The sequence below is a fragment of the Bubalus bubalis genome, chromosome 5, assembly GCF_019923935.1.
Source record: "Bubalus bubalis isolate 160015118507 breed Murrah chromosome 5, NDDB_SH_1, whole genome shotgun sequence".
Classification (NCBI taxonomy): Eukaryota; Metazoa; Chordata; class Mammalia; order Artiodactyla; family Bovidae; genus Bubalus; species Bubalus bubalis.
The window spans coordinates 4,675,758-4,696,984 of record NC_059161.1 but is presented as its reverse complement, the minus strand read 5'-3'; the positions used below and the strand labels follow the sequence as shown (position 1 = coordinate 4,696,984).

Below are 21,227 nucleotides of genomic sequence, written 5' to 3'. Positions count from 1 at the left end.
CCGTAAAAGGGAAGAAGGGGAGAAAATATTTAGCGACCGCCTGAGGAGGCAGCATTTTAGAAAATTTGAAAGACCAGTAAGCACATCCCAGAAATGTACCCACGAGCTGTGTGACTTTGGCCACGTCTCTGCTCTGAGCCTCGGTTTCCTCATCGACAGATGAAGCAGAGATGATGATAATATCCGCCTCATCGTGTCATTGTGGAGTGAAGTTCAGCAATACAGGAGGAGCCCCCAGCTCAGCCTAGATCACAGCAAGTCGATGAATGTCAACCCGACACCCTGGAATTAGGAGATGGGCCATTCTAGACCCTAAGGCCGGCAGGTGGTAGCTCATTGCTTGTTTAAAGATAGAAGAGAGGAAAAAAGAAAAGGGAAAGACGAAAGGGCAGCAGGAGCACAGAGAAAAGAGCCCGTCCAACTGTGGGGCCTGGAGGGACTCTTCAAAATGCTGGGCTATGCAGGACCGGGGGTAGAGGGGTGGGCTGAGGAGCAAGATAAGGCTGAAGCCAGATCACGATGTCCACCCTGCAAACCGTGGGGCAGTCTGACCTGTTAATTTGTGAAGAGCTCCCTGGCACTTCAGTGGAAGAGTGATGGAGAGAAATAAGGCTAATTGCAGGGGATCCCGTGAGACTTCTGCAGTGATTTAAATAAGAGCTAAGTCACGGACCGGAACAAAGATGCCAGTGGCGAGGGTGGATGTGAGCGTATGGACGGCCACGGGAGCCCTTTAGGAGGTGGAAATGACGTGGGGATTGGGAAAGAAGCGCCAATTTAGGACAGTTCTGCTTCTGAGTTTCTCTCTTGGATCACTGGATGGATGTTGATTTTGCCTAGAGAGAAAACTCACAATGTCTTTGTACCCAGTTCTCACAGTTATATGTAAAGAGAAGGTTTAACACCACAAGCTACTCTATATGTAAGAATGGTAGACCATTCCTTTGGATCATGAGATGCCTGCCACTGAGTGCAATGACAAGAATACAGCTCTGTAATTGCCCAGGGCCCTCGTTTCAGGGGTAATTAATCACAAGTGTCAGTTACCTTAAATGCTTATCTTAAAAGTTTTCCTATTACCCAGAAAAGATTGTTGTTGGTTTTTTTTCTTAAAACATGTAATTTAAGAACCCTGGGGTCTTGACTCAGCATCATATTGTTTCTTTGTACAGAGTTTTATAGGAAAACTTGTTAGAACTATTGAATGTAGCCTTGACTGAAAGAATCTATTTATACATCTGGTTAAAAGGAACAGCAAATAGAATCCCCACAGGGCCCAGTGGTAGGGACGGGACCCGTAATACCATAAATCAGAACCTTCCTAATGTTCAGGTTAAAAATAAAGACAATGCATGAGCCAGAAAGCAAAAAAGGATTTATGAAAGTACTAAATTACTTCCTAACCTGGGCTGTGCATAAGTCTTCAAACTTAGAATGAGAAGAAAATTGAAAATAGAACTTCACTAAGTCAATTGCAGCACAAGATGTTTATAAAAACCATTATTTAGTGAATATGTGTAGATCCTTAAGTATGAAATAAAAACGCTTAAAAAGTAAACATTCAGGCTTAAGAGACTAAGGGTTCTAGGGGTGGGGAGGGTCATGACAAAGCATTGTGGGACCCTCATCTGACATGAGCTTCCAGTTTCCTTTTCAACTCTCAGTTTCTTCTTGAGAAGGTTGATGAAGACCCCAGGAGTCAAACATGACAAAAGTATTATACGGACGAGCAGCAGAATTTGTGTTGCGGTTATGACTTGACATGGGACCCCATATAGGTTTTTATTAAAATTACAAGATGAGCATTCATATCATGTTCTCATTATTTGCTCATTAAGAGTTCATCAACTCTCTAGTTTATTTGCTAAGCGAGGATTATCATCTAAATTGTTGATTAGTTCTGTTTGAATCTCATCCAGGAGTTGACTGAAGGCCTAGTACTCAGGTGTTGCTCAGTCCTAGCATGGTGAATTAAAAAACACAGTCTCTGCTTTTATGGAGCTCACAGTCTGTTGAGGGAGACAGCTACATAAATAAGTGAATAAGCTGTGTCATTTGTTTAGTTGCTCAGTCATGTCCGGCCCTTCTGCGACCCCGTGGACTGCAGCCCGCCAGGCTCCTCTGTCCGTGGGATTTCTAGGCAAGAATACCAGAGTGGGTTGTCATTCCCTTCTTCAGGGGATCTTCCTGACCCAGGGCTGGAACCCGAGCCTCCTGCATTGCAGGCAGATTCTTTACTGTCTGAGCAATCAAGTGAAAACTATATGCATAAATGAATTTTAAAAGATACCTCCAAAAATAAGCACATAAGACCAATCTTTGTAAGACAATGAAAGGAAAGAATTGGGTATGTGAGAGAAAAAGGTTCTTATTTAGATCTGTCTATGAAGAAATGACATTCTGAGAAAGTAATAAAAGATCGAGTCTGAATACGTAAGAGTTATGCAAGCACAGTCTTGGAGGAGGGTTTTCTAGGGGAGGGAACGGTATTCTAAAGGCTGTGGGACAGCAAGCATTCTAGGGACAGGAACAGATTTGGGAATGGGGCCAGATAATAAAGCGCTGGCCAGGTTAAGGATTTTGAACTTTATTATGTGTGAAAAGTGAAGCCTTTGAATGGTTTCAAAGTAAAGAAAGACCATGATTGGATTTATAACCTTTACCACTTGGATTGCAATTTTACTTTAAGAACATATTTCTCAGCAGTTAAGTGACATTGCAAAGATCTGTAGGTGAAGTCATTTGTATTATAAGTCAGATTGTGTTCCTATAGGAACTTCGGACATCTCTTTCATCATCTCACAAAACAGCTGGTGTGATCCTGGACACACTCCTCAGCATTATGTTAGCACTTAACTAGCTTTACATTTTTGGGCTAGCACCATACATAGTATGTAAATAGTCGAAATCGGTAAGAAGAACAACCTAATAGAAAAAGATATGAAATGATTAAAAAATTCAAAAATATTAAATTCAATAATATCTGGGGAAAATGTAAAGCAAACAATGATAAGGTATGATTTTTTATCTAGCCAACTGGTAAAAAATTTTTGCTTGGTGTGGCAAGTGTTGACAAGGGTCTGGACCACACACACTCTTATCCTGTGCCAGTAGACATGTAACAATCTCTACAGTTTCTCTAGAGGTCGTTACCAGGATCTATTAAAATTTGAAATGCCCGTAACCTATAACCCAGAATCCCACTCCTAGCATAGACCTCAGTGTTGCGCTCAGACACTTGCACAAGCCACGTATATGATGTTATTCAATGCAATATTGTAATAGCAAAAATGTATATAAACCCCCTAAGGGAATGGAATGGTCAAATTATACACATCTATGTTATGTACTACTTGGCAATAGTTAAAAATTATGAGTTAGCTGTATATTTCTAACATGGATAGACTGTGCACGAGAGTAAAGAAACCAGGCCGTACTGAAGGATGCGTGCAGTGAGTCCAGTTCCAGTTACGTTAATACACACAATAAATAGACACATATGTGGTTTTAACAGGTGCATATGTCGGTAAAACCACAGAAAATAGTTCTGGCAGGGACTTTCTTTTATATTTAATATCCAAATATTTTATTAAATACTAAATACTTCATGTTTTATTGTTTTTATTCTTGTCCCTAGTAAAATGACCCAGCTAAATCCATTCAAATACAAAATAGTTTTTTCTTCTGTCTCACGGTGTGTAAGGAAATCATTTACCTCTGCTTCGAGGTTTAAGAGAAGAATTTAGGCTTGGCTACGTGCTTTCTGCTGAGTGTGTGGTATGTGCTAAGTTGTTTCCATCCTGTCTGACTCTGAAGTGCTGAGCCTGCCAGGCTCCTCTGCCCGTGGGATTCTCCAGGCAAAGATCCTGGAGTGGGTTGCCATCTCCTCCTCCAGGGGATCTTCCCAACCCAGGGTTTGAACCCACTTCTTTTACATCTCCTGTATTGGCAGGTGAGTTCTTTACCACGAGCACCCACCTGCAGTCTGCTGACTTTACATCTATACTCTGGAAAAATATATCTTTTTTTTCTTGCTTAGCATTCAAAAGTTGGAATGTTTGAAGAATTGGAGAGTAGTTAAAACTTCCAGGTTAAGTCAAGATGATCCTGAAGCCCCTTCTTCATCCATCTTTGCTAAGTATCTGGTGGTTCTATGGAAGTGACTCCACTGTTGCTCTTAACGTTCGCGGAAGCCCCCTTTATCAGATCCCCTTACCGGCTCCTCAAGGGGGGCCCAGCACCTGTTACCTGGGGCCACGCGGTGGCCAGCCCCCAGTCAGGAGCGTGATCCGTGGCTGAGGTGCTCTGAGCCCGCAGCCTCTCTGGCCGTTTATCCTGCAGGATACACGGGCGCGCAGTGTGAGACCGACCTCGATGGATGCTGGAGCGGCCCCTGCCAGGCCGGCGGGCGGTGCGTGGAGCTGTCCTCGGAGACGGGGCGTGAGCGCCTGGCCCGGCTGCTGTCTGCATCCCGCCGCCCCGAAGCCTCCCGTTACGTCTGCATCTGTCCACCCGGACTCACAGGTAAGGCCCGGCGCCGGAGAGACACTTCGCCTTTCTAGCATTTGCCAGCAGGTCATGCATTCACCCAGAGAGCGGTGCTGTGTAACCTCTGTGCCCTGGTGCAAAGGGTCCCCCTTGTGGGCCTGGAAAATACCTCATTTCACCTGTGGTAATTCCTCAAATCATGAGGAAAATGTTAAAAACAGGGGTAGAAGAGGCGTACGAAAAGGGAAATACTTGTATACTTTACACTGGGGAATTAGAAGCCAACTCAAGCTCTTCACCTTAGAGACAGAAAATTTTAGAATTTTTGTGTCATTAAATTTTATAATGATGTTACATTTTATGTTATTCAAGTTTGCTTAAGAAGTTAGTGTATTTATGTTTACACTGAGAACAATGATCTAGTCTCAAGTAATCAACTATTCTATAGTGAAAGTTGTTCCCTGTTATCAAATTTAAAGGACTCTGTCTTATTCTATTATATCCTTACTCTAAACCCAGTGGAAATTTGCATGAACGGTTGTGTTTGTGTCTGTTCCCATTTCTGAAACTTTTCAGAAGTTTGGAAACAGTCCTGTATTTGATGATGAGTAGCAATTACCTGGAGAAGACAATGGGAACCCACTCCAGTGTTCTTGCCTTGAGAATCCCAGGGATGGGGGAGCCTGGTGGGCTGCCATCTATGGGGTTGCATAGATGGCAGACTCTGCAACCCAGAGTCGGACACGACTGAAGCGACTTAGCAGCAGCAGCAGCAATTACCTACAGTTGCATAGATACCACTGAGAAAACTAATTGCAACCTAGATTTCTACCTTATCTGTCTCTCAATAGATCCAGTGATATCTGAGGGCAATATTTCAGCTGCTGTTGGGGGTTTCTGAGAAAAGTAAATAAGGAATAAGAAAAATAAGGGGATGGGTCTATTTACACTTAGTATTCCCTTTCTTTTAGTGTCTCAGTTTTTATGTGCAATGACCTTTGATTCTTGGCAGTGTTTGCTATAAAGTTGCTGTAGAGAAGGTCCCGATTCACTGTCCCCTCTGCGAAAACACGTAGGATAAAAGTCTCGCCAGTGTCAATGTCAGGAGCAGGACAGTTCTTCCTGAACAGCTTCTGGCTTGCATGCTTTTCCTCTTAGTAAAAGGTGTGCAAATAAATCTTGATAAATGAAAAAAAGCATGAACTAAATCTTGCAATACATCCCATTTCCCAACAATATAAGATGCTGGAAATCTTATAGGTAAAAGTGGGTTCTACAAGCATAAAAGTTTTTCTATAGTACATTTCTGTATTTACCCCACCCCTGGGATTATTTAAATTTCCTGTTCTGTTTCTTACCGAACAATTTCTTGTTCTGTTTCTTTTCTTAGTTACCTTATATTCTTGTATTTTCTGAATTGTATGATCTTGGTGTAGTGTAAGTGATTTTGTTAACCACTGTAAGTTCCTCTTGAAACAAGGTAAGGGAGTTATAAATGTTTTTTCTTGGGTGTAAGGTTATAGGGAGGTCTATCCAAGTCAGAGGCCTCTGCTAATGTTGCCTCATCAGATGAAAGAACATGGCTGACCAATGTATTTGCAGACCCGAACAAGAGAGGCAATAAAATGCCCCAGGAAAGGGTGTTGGCCTTGATTTTTGAGGACCAGCTGAGAATGACTTCATGAGTGAAGAAGTCCTGGGCTGCCCCAAGTAGGGCTTCATGAAATTGCGCGTTTTCCACTCACGCGACTCCCAGAGAGGGCTCTCAGAGCCCACTGTCCTTCAGAGGCTGATTCAGGGTCACCTGTGTGTTTAGTCGCTCAGTCCTGTCCGACTCTTGGCGACCCCACAGACCATAGCCTGCCAGGCTTCCCTGTCCATGACATTTCCCAGGCAAGAGCACTGGAGTGGGATGCCATTTCCCTTCTCCAGGGGATCTTCCCAACCCAGGGATCAAACTCTCCTCGCCTGCATTAGCAGGCAGATTCTTTACCACTGAGCCACCTGGGAAGCCCCTTTGTAGGCTGACTCATATCAGTCTTATACATAATTTGTTAAATGTCTCTTATACATATTTTGTTAGATTTATACCTAAGTATTTCATTTTTGGAGTGCCCCTATAAATGGTACTGTGTTGTTAATTTCAAGTTCCATGTGTTCACTGCTGTTATGTAGGAAAGCAATTGACTTTTGACTTTTATATATTAACCTTGTGCTCAGATACTGTGCTATAATCATTTATTAGTTCTAGGATTTTTTTTTCAGTTCTTTCATATTTTCTACATGAACAATCATGCTCCTGCCTTTTAAAAATATTAATGTGTATACAGTATGCCTTTTTCCATCCTTATACTTTAACTCTTTGTCATTTAATTTGAAGTGAGTTTCTTTTAAATGTCATAATAAAAAAGCATATTGCATCATGCTTTTTAAAAACTGTTTGTCAATCTCTGCTTTTTAGTTGATATATTTAGACTATCTACCTGTACGTAATTATTGATGTGGTTGGGGTAAACTCTGCCATTTTATTATTTGTTTTCTCTTTGATTTCTTTGTTTCTCTTTTCTTACCTTTCTATGGGATACTTGACCATTTTTTAAGGTTTTCATCTTGATTTAGTTCTAGTATTTTGGATGTATTGTGTATTTTTTCATATGCACAATATGGTTCTTCTGCCTATTACAATGTACACATGTAATTCATAGCCTATTGGTATTAACATTTTACAATTTTGGGTGAAGCAAAGTAAAGCTCTTTTTCCATTTAGGTCTCTTTATCTTCCCCACTTTAAAGTATCATTGTCTTGAGGATAAGATGGTATCCTAAATCTTATTTTAGTCATTACATATAATTTAGAAAGTTTATGAAAAGAAGGGTGTTCTGTTCTGTTTACCTGCCCACTCCATTGTTCTTTCTTTCTGCCTTTTGCCTCAAGATTCTTACGCTACTCGTTCCTTCCTGTTCACAGAACTTCCTTTAGCTTTTCTTTAAGAGTTGATGTGCTAGTGACAATTCTTTTAGTTTTTATTTGACAAAGTCTTTATTGCCCATTTATTCCTGAAAGATAGTTTGTTGAATATAGAAGTCACGGTTGACAATTCTTTTCTTTAAGCATTTGAAAAAATATACATCTCTTCCTTCTGCACTCTATTTTTCAAGTAAGAAATCCACTCTCATTGAAATTCATGGCCCCCTGTAGGTAGCGCATCCTTTCTCTGACTCCTTGCAGAGAAAAAGTATGGAGTGATAACACCTTCAACTCTATCTTTCATTTTCAGAATTTTATTTATGAATGTATCTCTGTGTCTATTTTTTTTTCCCAATTTGAAATTCACTCAACTTTTCAAATGTGTGGATTTATGTCTTTTGCCAAATTTAGGATGTCTTTAGCCAAGTTTTTCTTTTATTGCTCTTTCAGCCCTAGTCTCCTTTTCTTCTCCTGCAACTCTGATAATGTAAACTTTGTGTCTTTTCCTATTTTTCCACAGATTCCTGAGTTCTGTTAATTTTTCCCTCTTTTTTGTTTAGAATAGGTAAATTTTATTGATCTGTCCTCAAAATTCACAGATTTTATTCTCTTTCATCTCCTCTCCACTATTGTGCCCATCCAGAGAACTGATTGTTTCTCCTATTTTATTTTCCAGTTTTATAATTTCCACATCTTATCATCTAATTCTTTGCTGATATTGTCTATTTTTCCTTTTACTCAAGAGAATTTGTAATTGCTTATTAAATCATTTTATGATGGTACTTTAAATCTTTGTCAAATAGTTTAAAAATATGATTCAGCTCAGACTGAGTTGATGACATCAGTTCACTTTCTTTTCTCACTCAAGTTGTGGTTTTCCTGATTCTTGGTATGATGGGTGATTTCTCAGTTGTATCTAGGACATTTTGGACATTATATTAGGAAACTATTAGTCTTATTTGAATTTTTAAAATTTTATCAGGCAGTCAGCTTTTTTGTTTTGACAAACAGGTCGTAGTCTACTTCTGTGGGCTCTGCAGGCCCAATGACCAGTTAGATTTCAGAGTCATGGCAGTGTTATTTTGGTCTGCTTGGTACATCCGGTGCCACTGGGGCTCCCATTGATCTCTGCTGATGATATAAATGACACAGTTTACTTTTTGCAAGCTATACACGTTTGCAGTTCTATCACTTGTTAGATTAAATTTCCATCATGATGAAAAGTGTAATTGTGAATAATACATTTAATGACAGACCTCCATTCAAAGAAACCATTAGAGTTGTTAAATATAGCTACAAGCTTTTTCCGGTTTTACAATTATAATTAAGGACGTATCTCTTGCTGTTTACTCCGTGTACAGTTACGTTCCACATGGAAAATAGTCGTGGTTGCAAATAGTCGTGGTTGCATATTTAATGCAATTTCTAACTTTCTATAATGAAAAAAGTGAAATATATCAGAGTAGAAATTAACTGAGATTCCCAGAAAGACAGAAATAAAGAGAGCTCCAAGCCATGGGAATGGGAAATAGAGAAGGCATGGGCAAAAGGAGCATGCTTGGTGCTTAGTCGTCAGTCGTGTCCAACTCTGTGCAACCCAATAACCCGCCAGGCACCTCTGTCCCTGGGATTCTCCAGGCAAGAATAGAGTAGGTAGCTATCCCCTTCTCCAGGGAATCTTCCCGACCCAGAGATCAAACCTGGATCTCCTGCATTGCATGCAGAGTCTTTCCTCTTCCCTAATTGTCTCAAAACCATTAAACATATTCTTTGGCAAAATTTCCTCACATGCCACCATAGCCATTCTGTGCCTATAGAGGCAATGCTCAACTTGTAATGAGAATGGGGGATGAAGACTTGATTTAAAGTCTGTTTACTTAAACCCACATAGATAATTTTAATGGTAAACTAAATAAATCTATAATTGGGGAAGGCCTGTAGCTGAAAAACACTGTTCAGTTTAGTCCAAAACTATAAATTATCTTTATTTTGTATGACCATCCTTGACCGCTGCTAGAAGGAATGTTGGCTGCTTCTTTCTGTCATGTTTTAACTTTTGACTTTGGGGCACTGGACTCAGTTCTAGGGATATAATGATGAAAATACACGGTCTCCTCCCAAAAGAAAGTGAAAGAGCAGGAGGTAAAAGAGGCACAAGAATATAAGACAATACGGTAATTGCCACAGTGAAGCCATAAGAAGGTACAGCCAGAGAAATCAGGGAAGAAGACCTATGTCTGCTATTTATGTCAGATAGAATTTAGTGGAAATTCCAAGAATCCAGATGACTTGGTAGTATTTTAATACAAATGGTCGCGTTACTTCTAAACATTAAGAAAGGATGTTGTGACCCCTGTGCTTACCCTTGAAGCACTGTGTTCTAAGCTAAATTGGAAACAATTGACTCATGTTTTTAATGTGAACATTTTGTTTCTGTTTATCAAAATGTGGTGATAAAACCTCTAACAAGTTTCCCAACGGCTCATAAGCCAAGTCCAATTTTCAGCTCTGACTTTCACTCGCCACCTCCAATTAGCGTTTCCTCCATCGCTGGTCTCTGGAATGCGTCTTTGCTGCCTCCGAGGTGGGGCTCTTCTTCTGCCTCACCCATCTGCTCTGTGCATGGGAAGAACTGAGCCGTGCAGCAGGGAATCCTGCGAAGTCCTGGCTTCAAACCTCAGGCAGAAATAGCGGGGTTCTCAACAATGAACACCCCCATGAGAGCCACCTGGCAGAGTGGCTTCACACGGGGCCCCTCGTGATCAGGTTCATCTGCCTCCAACACAGTGTTGCTAAAAATGAAGTGTTCACTTCTCCTTAAAAGTTAAATCCTGTCATTCTACCCAAATCCAACTAAAATAGACACGTAGGGCTGAACATGTAACACGGAAAGCTTCCTATATCCGTGAAGCGATGAAGCAAGCATATGGGGCCATCAGCAGCTCCTGCCCGCAGAGAAATCGTCCACAGGGTTCGTTCCTTTGTTGTTTCAGGCTCACTGTTCTTAGAGGTGCACTTTCCCCCTTAATAATTTCAAGTTTGAGACTATAAGTCCTAAATAACTTGAACAGCTATTAGATGCACATGTAAAGCTGTAACCCTAGAAGAGCAAAGTTTGCTTTCATCCTTATTTACTTAATGAAGTGTTTATTAATATTTTCAATAGATTCATCCAGTTCACTTACCTTTGCTTTTACTATGAATTTTAACATCTATAAACAAAGCCCTCCATAGTGCAGGTACGAGCGCATTTCTGCGTGCACTGCTCTTGATTTAGCTGTCAGCAAAGCTGTGCCACCGCCTTATATATCCACTGATTTTGAAAATCATCTTCATTATGCTTACTACCTACTCTCTACGAAGGCATCTTGTAGGGAAAATTAACGGTCATGATTTAGACGGTCACATTCAGGCCAGATACAGAGATGGCCGCATCTGTGAGACCCTCCGGACAGAGATAGATAATAACAGCTTCTCGGGTTGTGGCTTTATTGCTTTACTGTTGTTGTTTAGTTGTGTCCAATTCTTTTGTGACTCCATGGACTTTGTAGCCCACCAGGCTCCTTGCCATGGGGTTTCCCAGGCGAGAATGGAATAGATTGCCATTTTCTTCTTCAGATGACCTTCGCCACCCAGGGATCGAACCTGTGCCTCCTGCATTTGTGGGCAGATTCTTTACCACCTGGGAAGCCCTTGGCTGCTTTATTAGGTTAGCATTATTTTGTTGACATAATGTGAAACAAGCTAAGGAAAGCTCTCAAATGGATAATCAGCAGATAGATGTCACTTCTCCAAGTATTCTGGCCAACATGTATTAGGAAAAGAAAGCTTTCTAAAACAGAAGAATAAAACCATGGCAAATCCTTCACCTTGAAGTTCATAATTAAATTCTCCATAATCCACATTGTCATGCCACTGGTGCAGCTTGCATTCTATTTTTGTGTGAGAGATGTGGGCCATAAGACCTGTAAGGGAAGTAACACTCCGCAATAGCCAGGTGTTGTTAGAGCAAGAACTAGAAGTGGATGTTCAGAGACGAGGTCGAAGATACTAGGAGCTGGGCTTATGGGCGTCCACACTGCATGCCTGCACACAGCCTGGCAGCGGTTGTTTCGCTGCTGGTGAGGACAGCTATTCATTCATTCCCTGCTGCTCAGGTTCCCCCAGAGTTTCTTTAAGCATGCTAATCTTAAGAGGAGAAGGGGGTGACAGAGGATGACATGGGTGGCTGGCATCATAGACTCAATGGACATGAGTTTGAACAAACTCCAGGAGATGGTGAAGGGCAGGGAAGCCTGGCATGCTGCCTTCCATGGGGTCTCAAAGAGTCAGACATAACTTAGCAACTGAACAGCAACAACAACAACAATGTTAAGAAAGAACAGTATTAGGGACCTCCCCCGACTTCATCAAATATTACAGCTCTTTCACCAAAGGCCACTGCTGTGTTCTGTACTGAGAATCTGTCTCTTGACAGGCACATGGAAGATGCTTCAGAAGCACCTTTTCCTCCAACATGCACCCCTCCCTAACCACGTACACACACACACATTTGTCTGGAGCTTTACCCCTGGAGAAGGAAATGGCAACCCACTCCAGTGCTCTTGCCTGGAGAATCCCATGGACGGAGGAGCCTGGTAGGCTACAGTCCATGGGGTCACAAAGAGTCGGACACGACTGAGCGACTTCACTTTACTCCAGCCCTAAGCAGCTCAGGTCCCAGGCCTCAGGACAGCATTAGAACCTTAGATCAACCAAATTTACTAAGGAGTTAGGTCTGTTTTTACAGTAAAAGGTTCTGTTATACCTGCTCTTGGTGAAAACCAGCCATCCTTCCACAGTAGTCCTCTTCCACCTCTCCCTACTCAGTCATTGAGCAAGTATTCTTAGAAAGGCTGGAGTCAGAGTTGGTATAAGTTTGTTTAAAGTTCCGCACCATGACTTGCAAGTCCACTTATCTCGGCACTCATAGGCATCCAGCACCCCAGGTGTTTTCATCCAGGCCAGGCAAGTCCTGGTCTCTGATGCCAAAATGCTCTGTACGTTGCCTAATTTCACCTGATTTCCCACCCTTTTCTGACCTGCCTACTGTATGCTAAAGGTCTCAACATTTATTATAAACTCCATTATCGCTCTCCTTACCTCTTTTTTATTTTTTTATTGTAGTATAATTGACTTACAGTGTTGTGTTAGTTTCAGGTGTACAGCAAAGTGATTCTGGGATGTGTATATATATATGTGTGTGTGTGTGTGTGTGTATACCTATATGCTGCTGCTGCTGCTGCTGCTGCTAAGTCGCTTTAGTCGTGTCCAACTCTGTGCGACCCCATAGACAGCAGCCCACCAGGCTCCCCCGTCCCTGGGATTCTCCAGGCAAGAACACTGGAGTGGGCTGTCATTTCCTTCTCCGTATACCTATATACACACATGTATTTCAGATTATTTTCCATTATAGGTTATTATAAGACATTGAATACAGTTCCCTGTGCTTTATAGTAAATCTGCTGCTTATTTATTTTATAGATAGCAGATTTGTATCTGATAATCCCAAATTTCTAATTTATCTCTTTTTGACCCCTTTCCCCTTTGGTAATCATAAGCTTGATTTCTATGTTTATGAGTCTGTTTCTTTCTTTTTTATTGTTCATTAAAATTTTTTTTTTTTTAGAATATAGTTGATTTATAGTGTTGAGTTAGTTTCAGGTATACATCAAAAAGAATAAAATGCTTAGGAATAAACCTGTCCAAGGAGCAAAAGACCTATACTCAGAAAATTGTAAGGTACTTATGAAAGAAATAAAAGATGACACAAACATATGGAAAGACACACCATGTTCTTGGACTGGAGGAATCAATACTGTGAAAATGACTCTACTACCCAAAGCAACCTATAGATTCAGTGCAATCCCTGTCAAATTGCCAATGGCATTTTTCACAGAATGAGGACAAAAAATTTTTACAATTTGTATGGAAACACAGAAGGCCATACAGAGACAAAGAGATACTGAGAAAGAAAAATGGAGTTGGAGGAATCAGGCTCTGATTTCAGACTATACTACAGAGCGACAGTAATAAAAACAGTATGATAATGGCACAAAACCGAAATTCAGATCCATGGGACAGGATTACAGTCCAGAGATAAACCCGTGCAACTATGGTCACCTAATCTACTACAAAGGAGGTGGGAATATACAATGGAGAAACGACAATCTCTTCAATAAGTGGTGTTGGGAACTGGACAGCTACATGGAAAAGAGTGAAATTAGAACACTCCCTAATACCATACACAAAGATAAATTAAAAATGGACTAAAGACCTAAATGTAAGGCCAGATACTATGAAACTCTTAGAGGAAAATATAGGCAGAACACTCTGACGTAATTTTGAGCTGTCTCTTAGAGGAATGAAAATAAAAACAAGCAAAAGGCACCTAACTAAACTTAAAATATTTTACACAACAAAGTAAACAATAAACAAAACAAAAAGCTCTCAGAATGGAAGAAAAGATTTGCAAATGAAGTAACAGATAAGGGATTAATCTCCAATATACCCAAACTCATGTTGTATATATAATATTGAGTTCTTAAAGCTCAATATTAAAACAAACAAACAATTAAAAAATGAGCTGAAGATCTAAATAGACATTTTTTTCCAGAGAAGTCATACTGAAAAAGTAAAGCATATACTAAAAGGCTAAAAAGCACATGAGAAGATACACAGCTTCACTAATTATTAGAGAAATGCAAATCCAGACTACAGTGAGGTATCACCTCACATGGTCAGAATGGCCATTATCAAAAGTCTACAACCAGTAAATGCTGGAGAGGGTGTGGAGAGGAGAGGACCCTTCTACACTGTTGGTGGGGATGTAAGCTGGTACTGCCACTGTGGACGACACTACGGAAGTTCCTTAAAAAACTTGAAATAGAGCTATCCTATGACCCAGCAACCTCCCTCCATAACCTCTTTTTTAAACATTTCTTTCACCTACATGCTTTAGCTACAATCTAGCTATATTCTCAGAATGCCATTTTTCTGCAATCCTTGCAGGTGGTGGTTGTTTTTTATTCTTCTCCAAAATCCCATCTTTGACTGGTTCCCAAAGTCAACTCAACATCCTTTCCACTTTATTTCTACCTCTAGGCAATTGCTCCTTCGTCTTCATTCAAAACCCCACTCATTTGAAAGGATGTGTCTTCATATACGGGCTGGTGTCCGATGCCTCAGATGGCGAGGAATCTGCCTGCAGTGCAGCATGATGACACCTACATGCTGCCTCTCCTCATTGTGGTTTTCCTCTCATCCCCTGTACCTTTCCATCAACCATTGAGAACTTTACTATCTCACTCCTCTCCTCATTCTTGGAGACACCCGTATAAAATACCCCTGCAAGCATCATTTCCCAGTCATTCGACCTCCTTGTTTCCAAATGACTCTGACTGCTGCCTGGCTACTTCCATCCACTTCCGTGGTCATGATCTACACCTTGTTGTCACCAGTAACTCATGGAAAACCTCACTTTCCATTCTTCTGTTCTCTGACCACAGCCTCCACTCTTCCAGTTCATTTACATGCCAACACTTTTTCACTGCACCTCGTCAATTGTTCCAACCAATTTTCTACTCGTTGCCTCACCTTCTGTCTCAGCTAAGACTTCATAGTCTAACCCTACAACTATTTCCTTGCGTGTAACCTCAGCTCCCCTGATCCTGTCTCTCTCCATTGTACTTACCTGGCAAAAGTACACGTGTGATTAAACTTCACACTTCATCTTCTCCACTCCTACAAGCAATTTGAGCATGGCTGGAGAAAAACTCACAACTCAAACACTTAACTCACGAATATTGCTTTAAATCTATGACCAAAAATTTCAAGGAGACTCCTAGCCCTTAGACAATACTCCTTTCAGAGTTCTACTTCCCAAGATGACCTTTTTATACTTTCTCTTTCTTCAAATTTCAATTAACTCCTCCCTCGTTGTTACCCTCAGTTGATTATCAGGTGTCTAATTTCATTCAGAGAAGAACCACCTCATCTTCCTCCACTAAATCTATTGTTGGATCTGAGATTTGATTTTATCCTACTTGCAAGGTAGCTCATAATTTAGCATGTTACTGCTTCGTGGATGCTGGCAGAAGATATAGAGTTTTGAGTAAGGGGGAAAAAGGCACACACAGCAGTCGGTATGGACAGTGTGTTCACACTGTTTTCTCTTGCACTCAGTCCTTGCAGGGTTGACACACGGTGGGCCCAGGTGAGAATTACACAGGTGCAAATCAGGAACATGGAGTTGACAATTCAGTGTTTCTATAGCAAGCAGTGTGAAGCCTGCTTTTTGTCCTAGAGGGAGATTTTACATGACTTCATCCTCATAGTTGCTTCCTGCCATCACATCCTGAGAAATGGCCTGGGTGAAGGGAAGTCAGAGCCTTTCATTCTTGGCTTTCCCAGCCAGGGCCTGCAAGGATGCACAGGGTCCAGGAATCCATCCCATGGTCTGAACTTTCAAGGGTGAGTGCAAAGTTTTGGCTGAATATGCCACTCCACTAGCCAACTTGATTAATCTGACTGGGGCCAAATCTGATCTAGTTCCCTCATTTAGCATTTGGTTAAGGATATTATCATCAGGACTCTGGGAAACACAATGAGGTCAATTTGCAGTATTGACTTCAATTACACTCCTCAAGGTCCAGGACTCAGCAAACTGGGAATAAATCCTAAGGTCATCAATGGGCCTTATTTCAGTCAAGATGTAGTCCAAAGCCAATCAGTGACCCACACAAGGAGTTTAGACTGACCTGAAGATCTTTGATGTTTTTACAGGGGCAGTAGATGAGTAACACTTGCCCCCAAAGGACAGACATTCTCCCACATACAAATCATCAAGGACCACAGTTTTCTCTGGTTTGGAATTTGTTGTTAAACTTGATTTAGATCATTGCCACAATGGTTTAGCTAACTGGTACATTGGAGAGCATCACTGAATAGTTTCAGCCTCCACTACTGTATAGGACAATCCAGAGCTTCTTGGGCATCAGGAGAGGCATGTGAATTTTTGCCATTAAGATCAAAACAAGATTGTAGGGGTCCTTCCCTGGTGACTCAGTGGTAAAGACCTTACCCACCAATGCAGGAGACATAGGAGACGCAGATTCAATCCTTGAGTCAAGAAGATTCCCTGGAGGAGGAAGTGGCAACCCACTCCAGTATTCCTGCCTGGAGAATTCCATGGACAGAGGAGCCTGGTGGGCTACAGTCTGCAAGGTTGCGAAGAGTTGGCCATGACCAAGCACCTATGCATGCACTCCTTTGTCTATACAGATACAAGGTTGAGAGGGAGTGGGTTCAGGACCTGCCTTTGGTGGTGTCAGGCATGCAGAATAGTTTAGGACCAGCTGGCTGTGTCCAAGGAGTTTTTCTGTTTTTACAGCATGTAGACAGGGATGACGAACCCAGTAGCAAGTTAAATGGTCAGCTGCATCTGCTGCTAGATTCACCTTGACCTGCTAGATTCAACAACCAATCAAACACCTCGATTGTTTGGCCAGCTAGTGGTACTGAGTCCAAGGGATGAGCATAGTGAGCTCAAAGTGCCCACCCCCGTACCTCCTGGGGTCTGAAGTGTTCGGTCCTCAGATGCTGGAGTGGTGGTTCTCCCTCCATGGCCCCAAGACTGGAGTGTATCCCCAGGAGCTGTAACTCTACCTTGTCTCTAACCATCTACATACAACATCTTTCGGGGAGTGGTTCAGTTCAGTTCAGTCGGGTTCAATCACTCAGTCATGTCCAACTCTTTGTGACCCCATGGACTGCAGCACACCAGAATTGGTGATGGACAGGATAATTCTCTGAGCTTCCTCAAACTCATGTCCATCAAGTCAGTGATGCCATCCAACCATCTCATCCTCTGTCATCCCCTTCTCCTTCTGTCTTCAATCTTTCCCAGCATCAAAGTCTTTTCCAGTAAGTCAGCTCTTCATATCAGGTGGTGAAAGTATCAGCACCAGTCCTTCCAAAGAATATTTAGGGCTGACTTCCTTGCTTTTGAACTGTGGTGTTGGAGAAGACTCATGAGAGTCCCTTGGACTGCAAGGAGATCCAACCAGTCCATTCTGAAGGAGATCAGCCCTGGGATTTCTTTGGAAGGAATGATGCTAACGCTGAAACTCCAGTACTTTGGCCACCTCATGCGAAGAGTTGAGTCATTGGAAAAGACCCTGATGCTGGGAGGGATTGGGGGCAGGAGGAGAAGGGGACGACAGAGGATGAGATGGCTGGATGGCATCGCTGACTCGATGGACTTGAGTCTGAATGAACTCCGGGAGTTGGTGATGGACAGGGAGGCCTGGCGTGCTGCGATTCATGGGGTCTCAAAGAGTCGGACACGACTGAGTGACTGATCTGATCTGATCCTTGAGAATTAACTGGCTTGATTTCCTTGTAGAAAATGGGGGCGGATGTAAATAGGAAAAGGTCATTTTAAAAAATCTGCAGAGGTCCATTATACTTTCCAATATGGTCCAAGCAGGCTACTACTATAGGAGGAATTCGTGGGCAGTATTTTCAACCAAGCATCATTGTCGTTATGATCTAGGACAATGTTATTTCAGGAAAAGAATCAGAATTCAGTTTGAGTCCCTTAGCATCTCCTTTGGGGTGGGGGAGCTCCACTCAGAGTGGGTACAAAACAAGCTGGTCATTAGGGGAAAGAAAGACGCTTCAGGTGCATTAATGGTAAAGGCAGAATCATGAATTTTCAAATTAGGTTTATATAACCCCTCACCTCTTTGATCTTGATCATTACCCAAGAGGTAGCCTTACAAGGGATTAATATTTTCATGCCCAAACTGCCTTAATAAGGTGTGTGGACCAGGAAGAGGTGACGGAGATAAAGTCAGAAATCATTTGGGGTTGGTTTGCAGTTACACTCCTGGGCATATATCTGAAAAAAAGACAAAAGGTCTAATTTGAAAAGATATGTGCACCCCAATGTTTATAGCAGCATTGTTCACAATTTCCAAGATATGGAAGCAACCTAAGTATCCATCAACACAGACGAATGGCTAAACACACACACACACACACACACACACACACACCCAATGGACTACTGCTCAGCTATAAAAGAAGAATGAAATTTTGCCATTTGTAGCAACATGGATGGACTTGGAGGGTGTTATGCTAAGTGAAATAAGTCAGAGAAAGGCAAATACTGTATGGATTCACTTATATGTGGAATCCATAAAATATAGCAAACTAATGAATATAACAAAAAAGAAACAGACTCACAGAGAACAAAGGAGTGGTTACCAGCAGGGAGACAGAAGGGGAAATACAGGGATAGGGGATAAATAGGTCAAACTATTAGGTATAAAATAAGGTACAAGGATATATTTACAACACAGAGAATAAAGCCAATGTTTTATAACAACTAAAAAGGGAGTATAACCCTTAAATATTGTGAATCACTATGCTCTATACCTGGAACTTAAATAATGTCGATGAAATTTTAATAAGTCTATACCACTTCTCAATGGTGTAAGCAGCCTTATCAGAGAAAGAAGAAGTGTGGAATGTCCATTGTTGACCTTGACTAGCTGTCCCTTGTTGGGTGCCTCTACAAAAAAAAAAAAATGCTTCTGTCAGACTGCAGATATTCTGGAAAGCTGAAAACAAGAGTCAGCTGACCAGACTGGAATAGCCACAGAGTAACCTGAAAATGTCTAAGTGACAAGGTGCCAACATCAGTCCCCAAGGAGGGTCGGAGAGCCAGTGGTCAGTTTTGTAGGAGGAGACAGGGAAGATGCTCCTCTGTGTAATGTGGTCTCCTTCACTGCAGAACCACTGGACCTATTTTGGCAGGAGTCAGACTCTGGCATGCAGTGGTCCTTCCAGCTCACAATCGAGTCTTCCACAGGGGTTGAACCTATTGTTTCATCTGGTATGAGAATGGATCCAGATAGTGGTAACAGTGACCTGAGTGGTTCAGGCTTGATGAGCATTTTGATTCAGTCTCATTAGACAACGTGGGCCCTTCCCTTGGTGATCCGTGTGATTGGACCAAGCTATCTCATTGGTGGTTGAAATTTCTTTCCATGATTCAAGGCCCTAAATAGGAGCATCTATAACTGGCCAGCCTGTGGTCTTCCAAGTGGCAGATCGTTAACTGTAGCCCAAGAGGTAGTAATGAAAACAAAATGCCAGGTCCTTAGGATATTGATTGTCTAAGGCAAGGAGGACCAGCTCCCACTGAGGCCACTGTGCTGACCAGTCTGTACCTCAGTCAGCCTTGTACAGTTGCTGGGACTGGATGACCAATGCTTTCCCAGAAACACCATCAGGCCCAAGCATCAGAGGATCCTGGTCTCTGTGGGCGGAGAGCCCCACTGAGTAAGCAGTTATAGTCAAGGTAATTGAATGGGAAATAAAGTGTTTTCCCCCTCAAAGGGATACCTGCCATGTGCATTCATGTGTGCTAAGTCACTTCAGTCATGTCCGACTCTTTGTGACCCCATGGACTGTAGCCCACCAGGCTCCTCTGTCCATGGGATTCTCCAGACAAGAATACTGGAGTGGGTAGCCTTTCCCTTCTCCAGCCTTTCCCCTTCCCAACGCAGGGATCGAACCCAGGTCTCCCACATTGCAGGCCGATTCTTTACCAGCTGAGCTACCAGGGAAGCCCAAGAACACTTGCCTGGGTAGCCTATCCCTTCTCCAACAGATCTTCCCGACCCAGGAATTGAACCAGGGTCTCCTGCATTGCAGGCAGATTCTTTACCAACTGAGCTATCAGGGAAGTCATAGTGAGTTAGGAGTAAAACCAACAGCCACCAAAAAACCACACAGGCCCCAACCAGGAGGGCAGGCAGGCTGGGCCCAAAACCTGTTCACCCCCCTGGGTCCTCACCCCAGGGATGCAGCCCAAGTGTCAGAATTCCTTCCTCCCCTGTTCTCCTGATGGCTGCTGAGCCCCTGGACCAGGAGGCCCCTTCTGCGCTCTGCCCTGTCAAAGAGATCTCAGCCGGCAAGAGCAGCTCCGCCTCTGGGTGAGGTGGTGACTCGAGGTCCTGTGTGGGTGGGGGTGTTTGTCCTTCAAGGCACTGAGGTCATGGGACAGAGGGAGGGAGGCACCCAGGGCTGTGGAGGGAGACAGCAGGTCCTCACCAGCCGGTGTGGTTTCGCATCATTCGACTTCAGTTTCGTGTGACGGTTTGTGACTCACTTGCACCAACCTATAACGTTTGATCTATCTGAAACCCTGTAATGAATAGCCAGGTCCTCACTCTTGACAGAATCTATGTCAGCTTCCAGTTCTTCTTGACTCAGCAGCACAGACACGTTGCCTCTTGGCTAGAGCTGTGGTGCTTGTTGCTCTGTTGCCAGGACGACACCCCTTCCTCCTCCCGCCTGAGAGAGAGCTGGCACCCAGCAGGGTTGTTTATTTCAGTGCTACCCCTGCTGCTCAACTTTAGGAAGGATGGTGTGGGCCAGTGAGTGAGACAGGGAAGCAGGAGACCCACACCATCGACAGTAAGCCAGACAGATTTTTGTCCTAAAGGGAGATGTAATCTCATTCTTCAAAGCTGCTTGCTGCAACACCCAACCCTAAGTATTGGCCCAGGAGAAGAATGCTTGGGTCCTGCATTCTTGGTTTACCCATCAAGAACGTGCAGTGATGCTCAGTCCCCAGGGCAGACTTAATCTCTGCCGCCAACCTGTTTGCCTGTTACTCGCAACTCACCACTTCCCAACATCTGCCCATGTTTGGCAT

The 21,227-nt window shown here is 42.6% G+C and overlaps 1 protein-coding gene across 3 annotated transcripts in view; it reads left to right on the top strand.

Moving 5' to 3' along the window:
* CRB1 (crumbs cell polarity complex component 1) overlaps window positions 1–21,227 on the top strand; it is a 217,625-nt gene that overhangs the window by 91,536 nt on the left and 104,862 nt on the right. For all 3 annotated transcript variants that reach the window (XM_044942640.2, XM_006064879.4, XM_006064880.4), the window contains one exon: window positions 4,342–4,524. In XM_044942640.2, coding sequence (XP_044798575.2) covers window positions 4,342–4,524 — 183 coding nt within the window. The remainder of the gene's footprint in view (window positions 1–4,341; window positions 4,525–21,227) is intronic.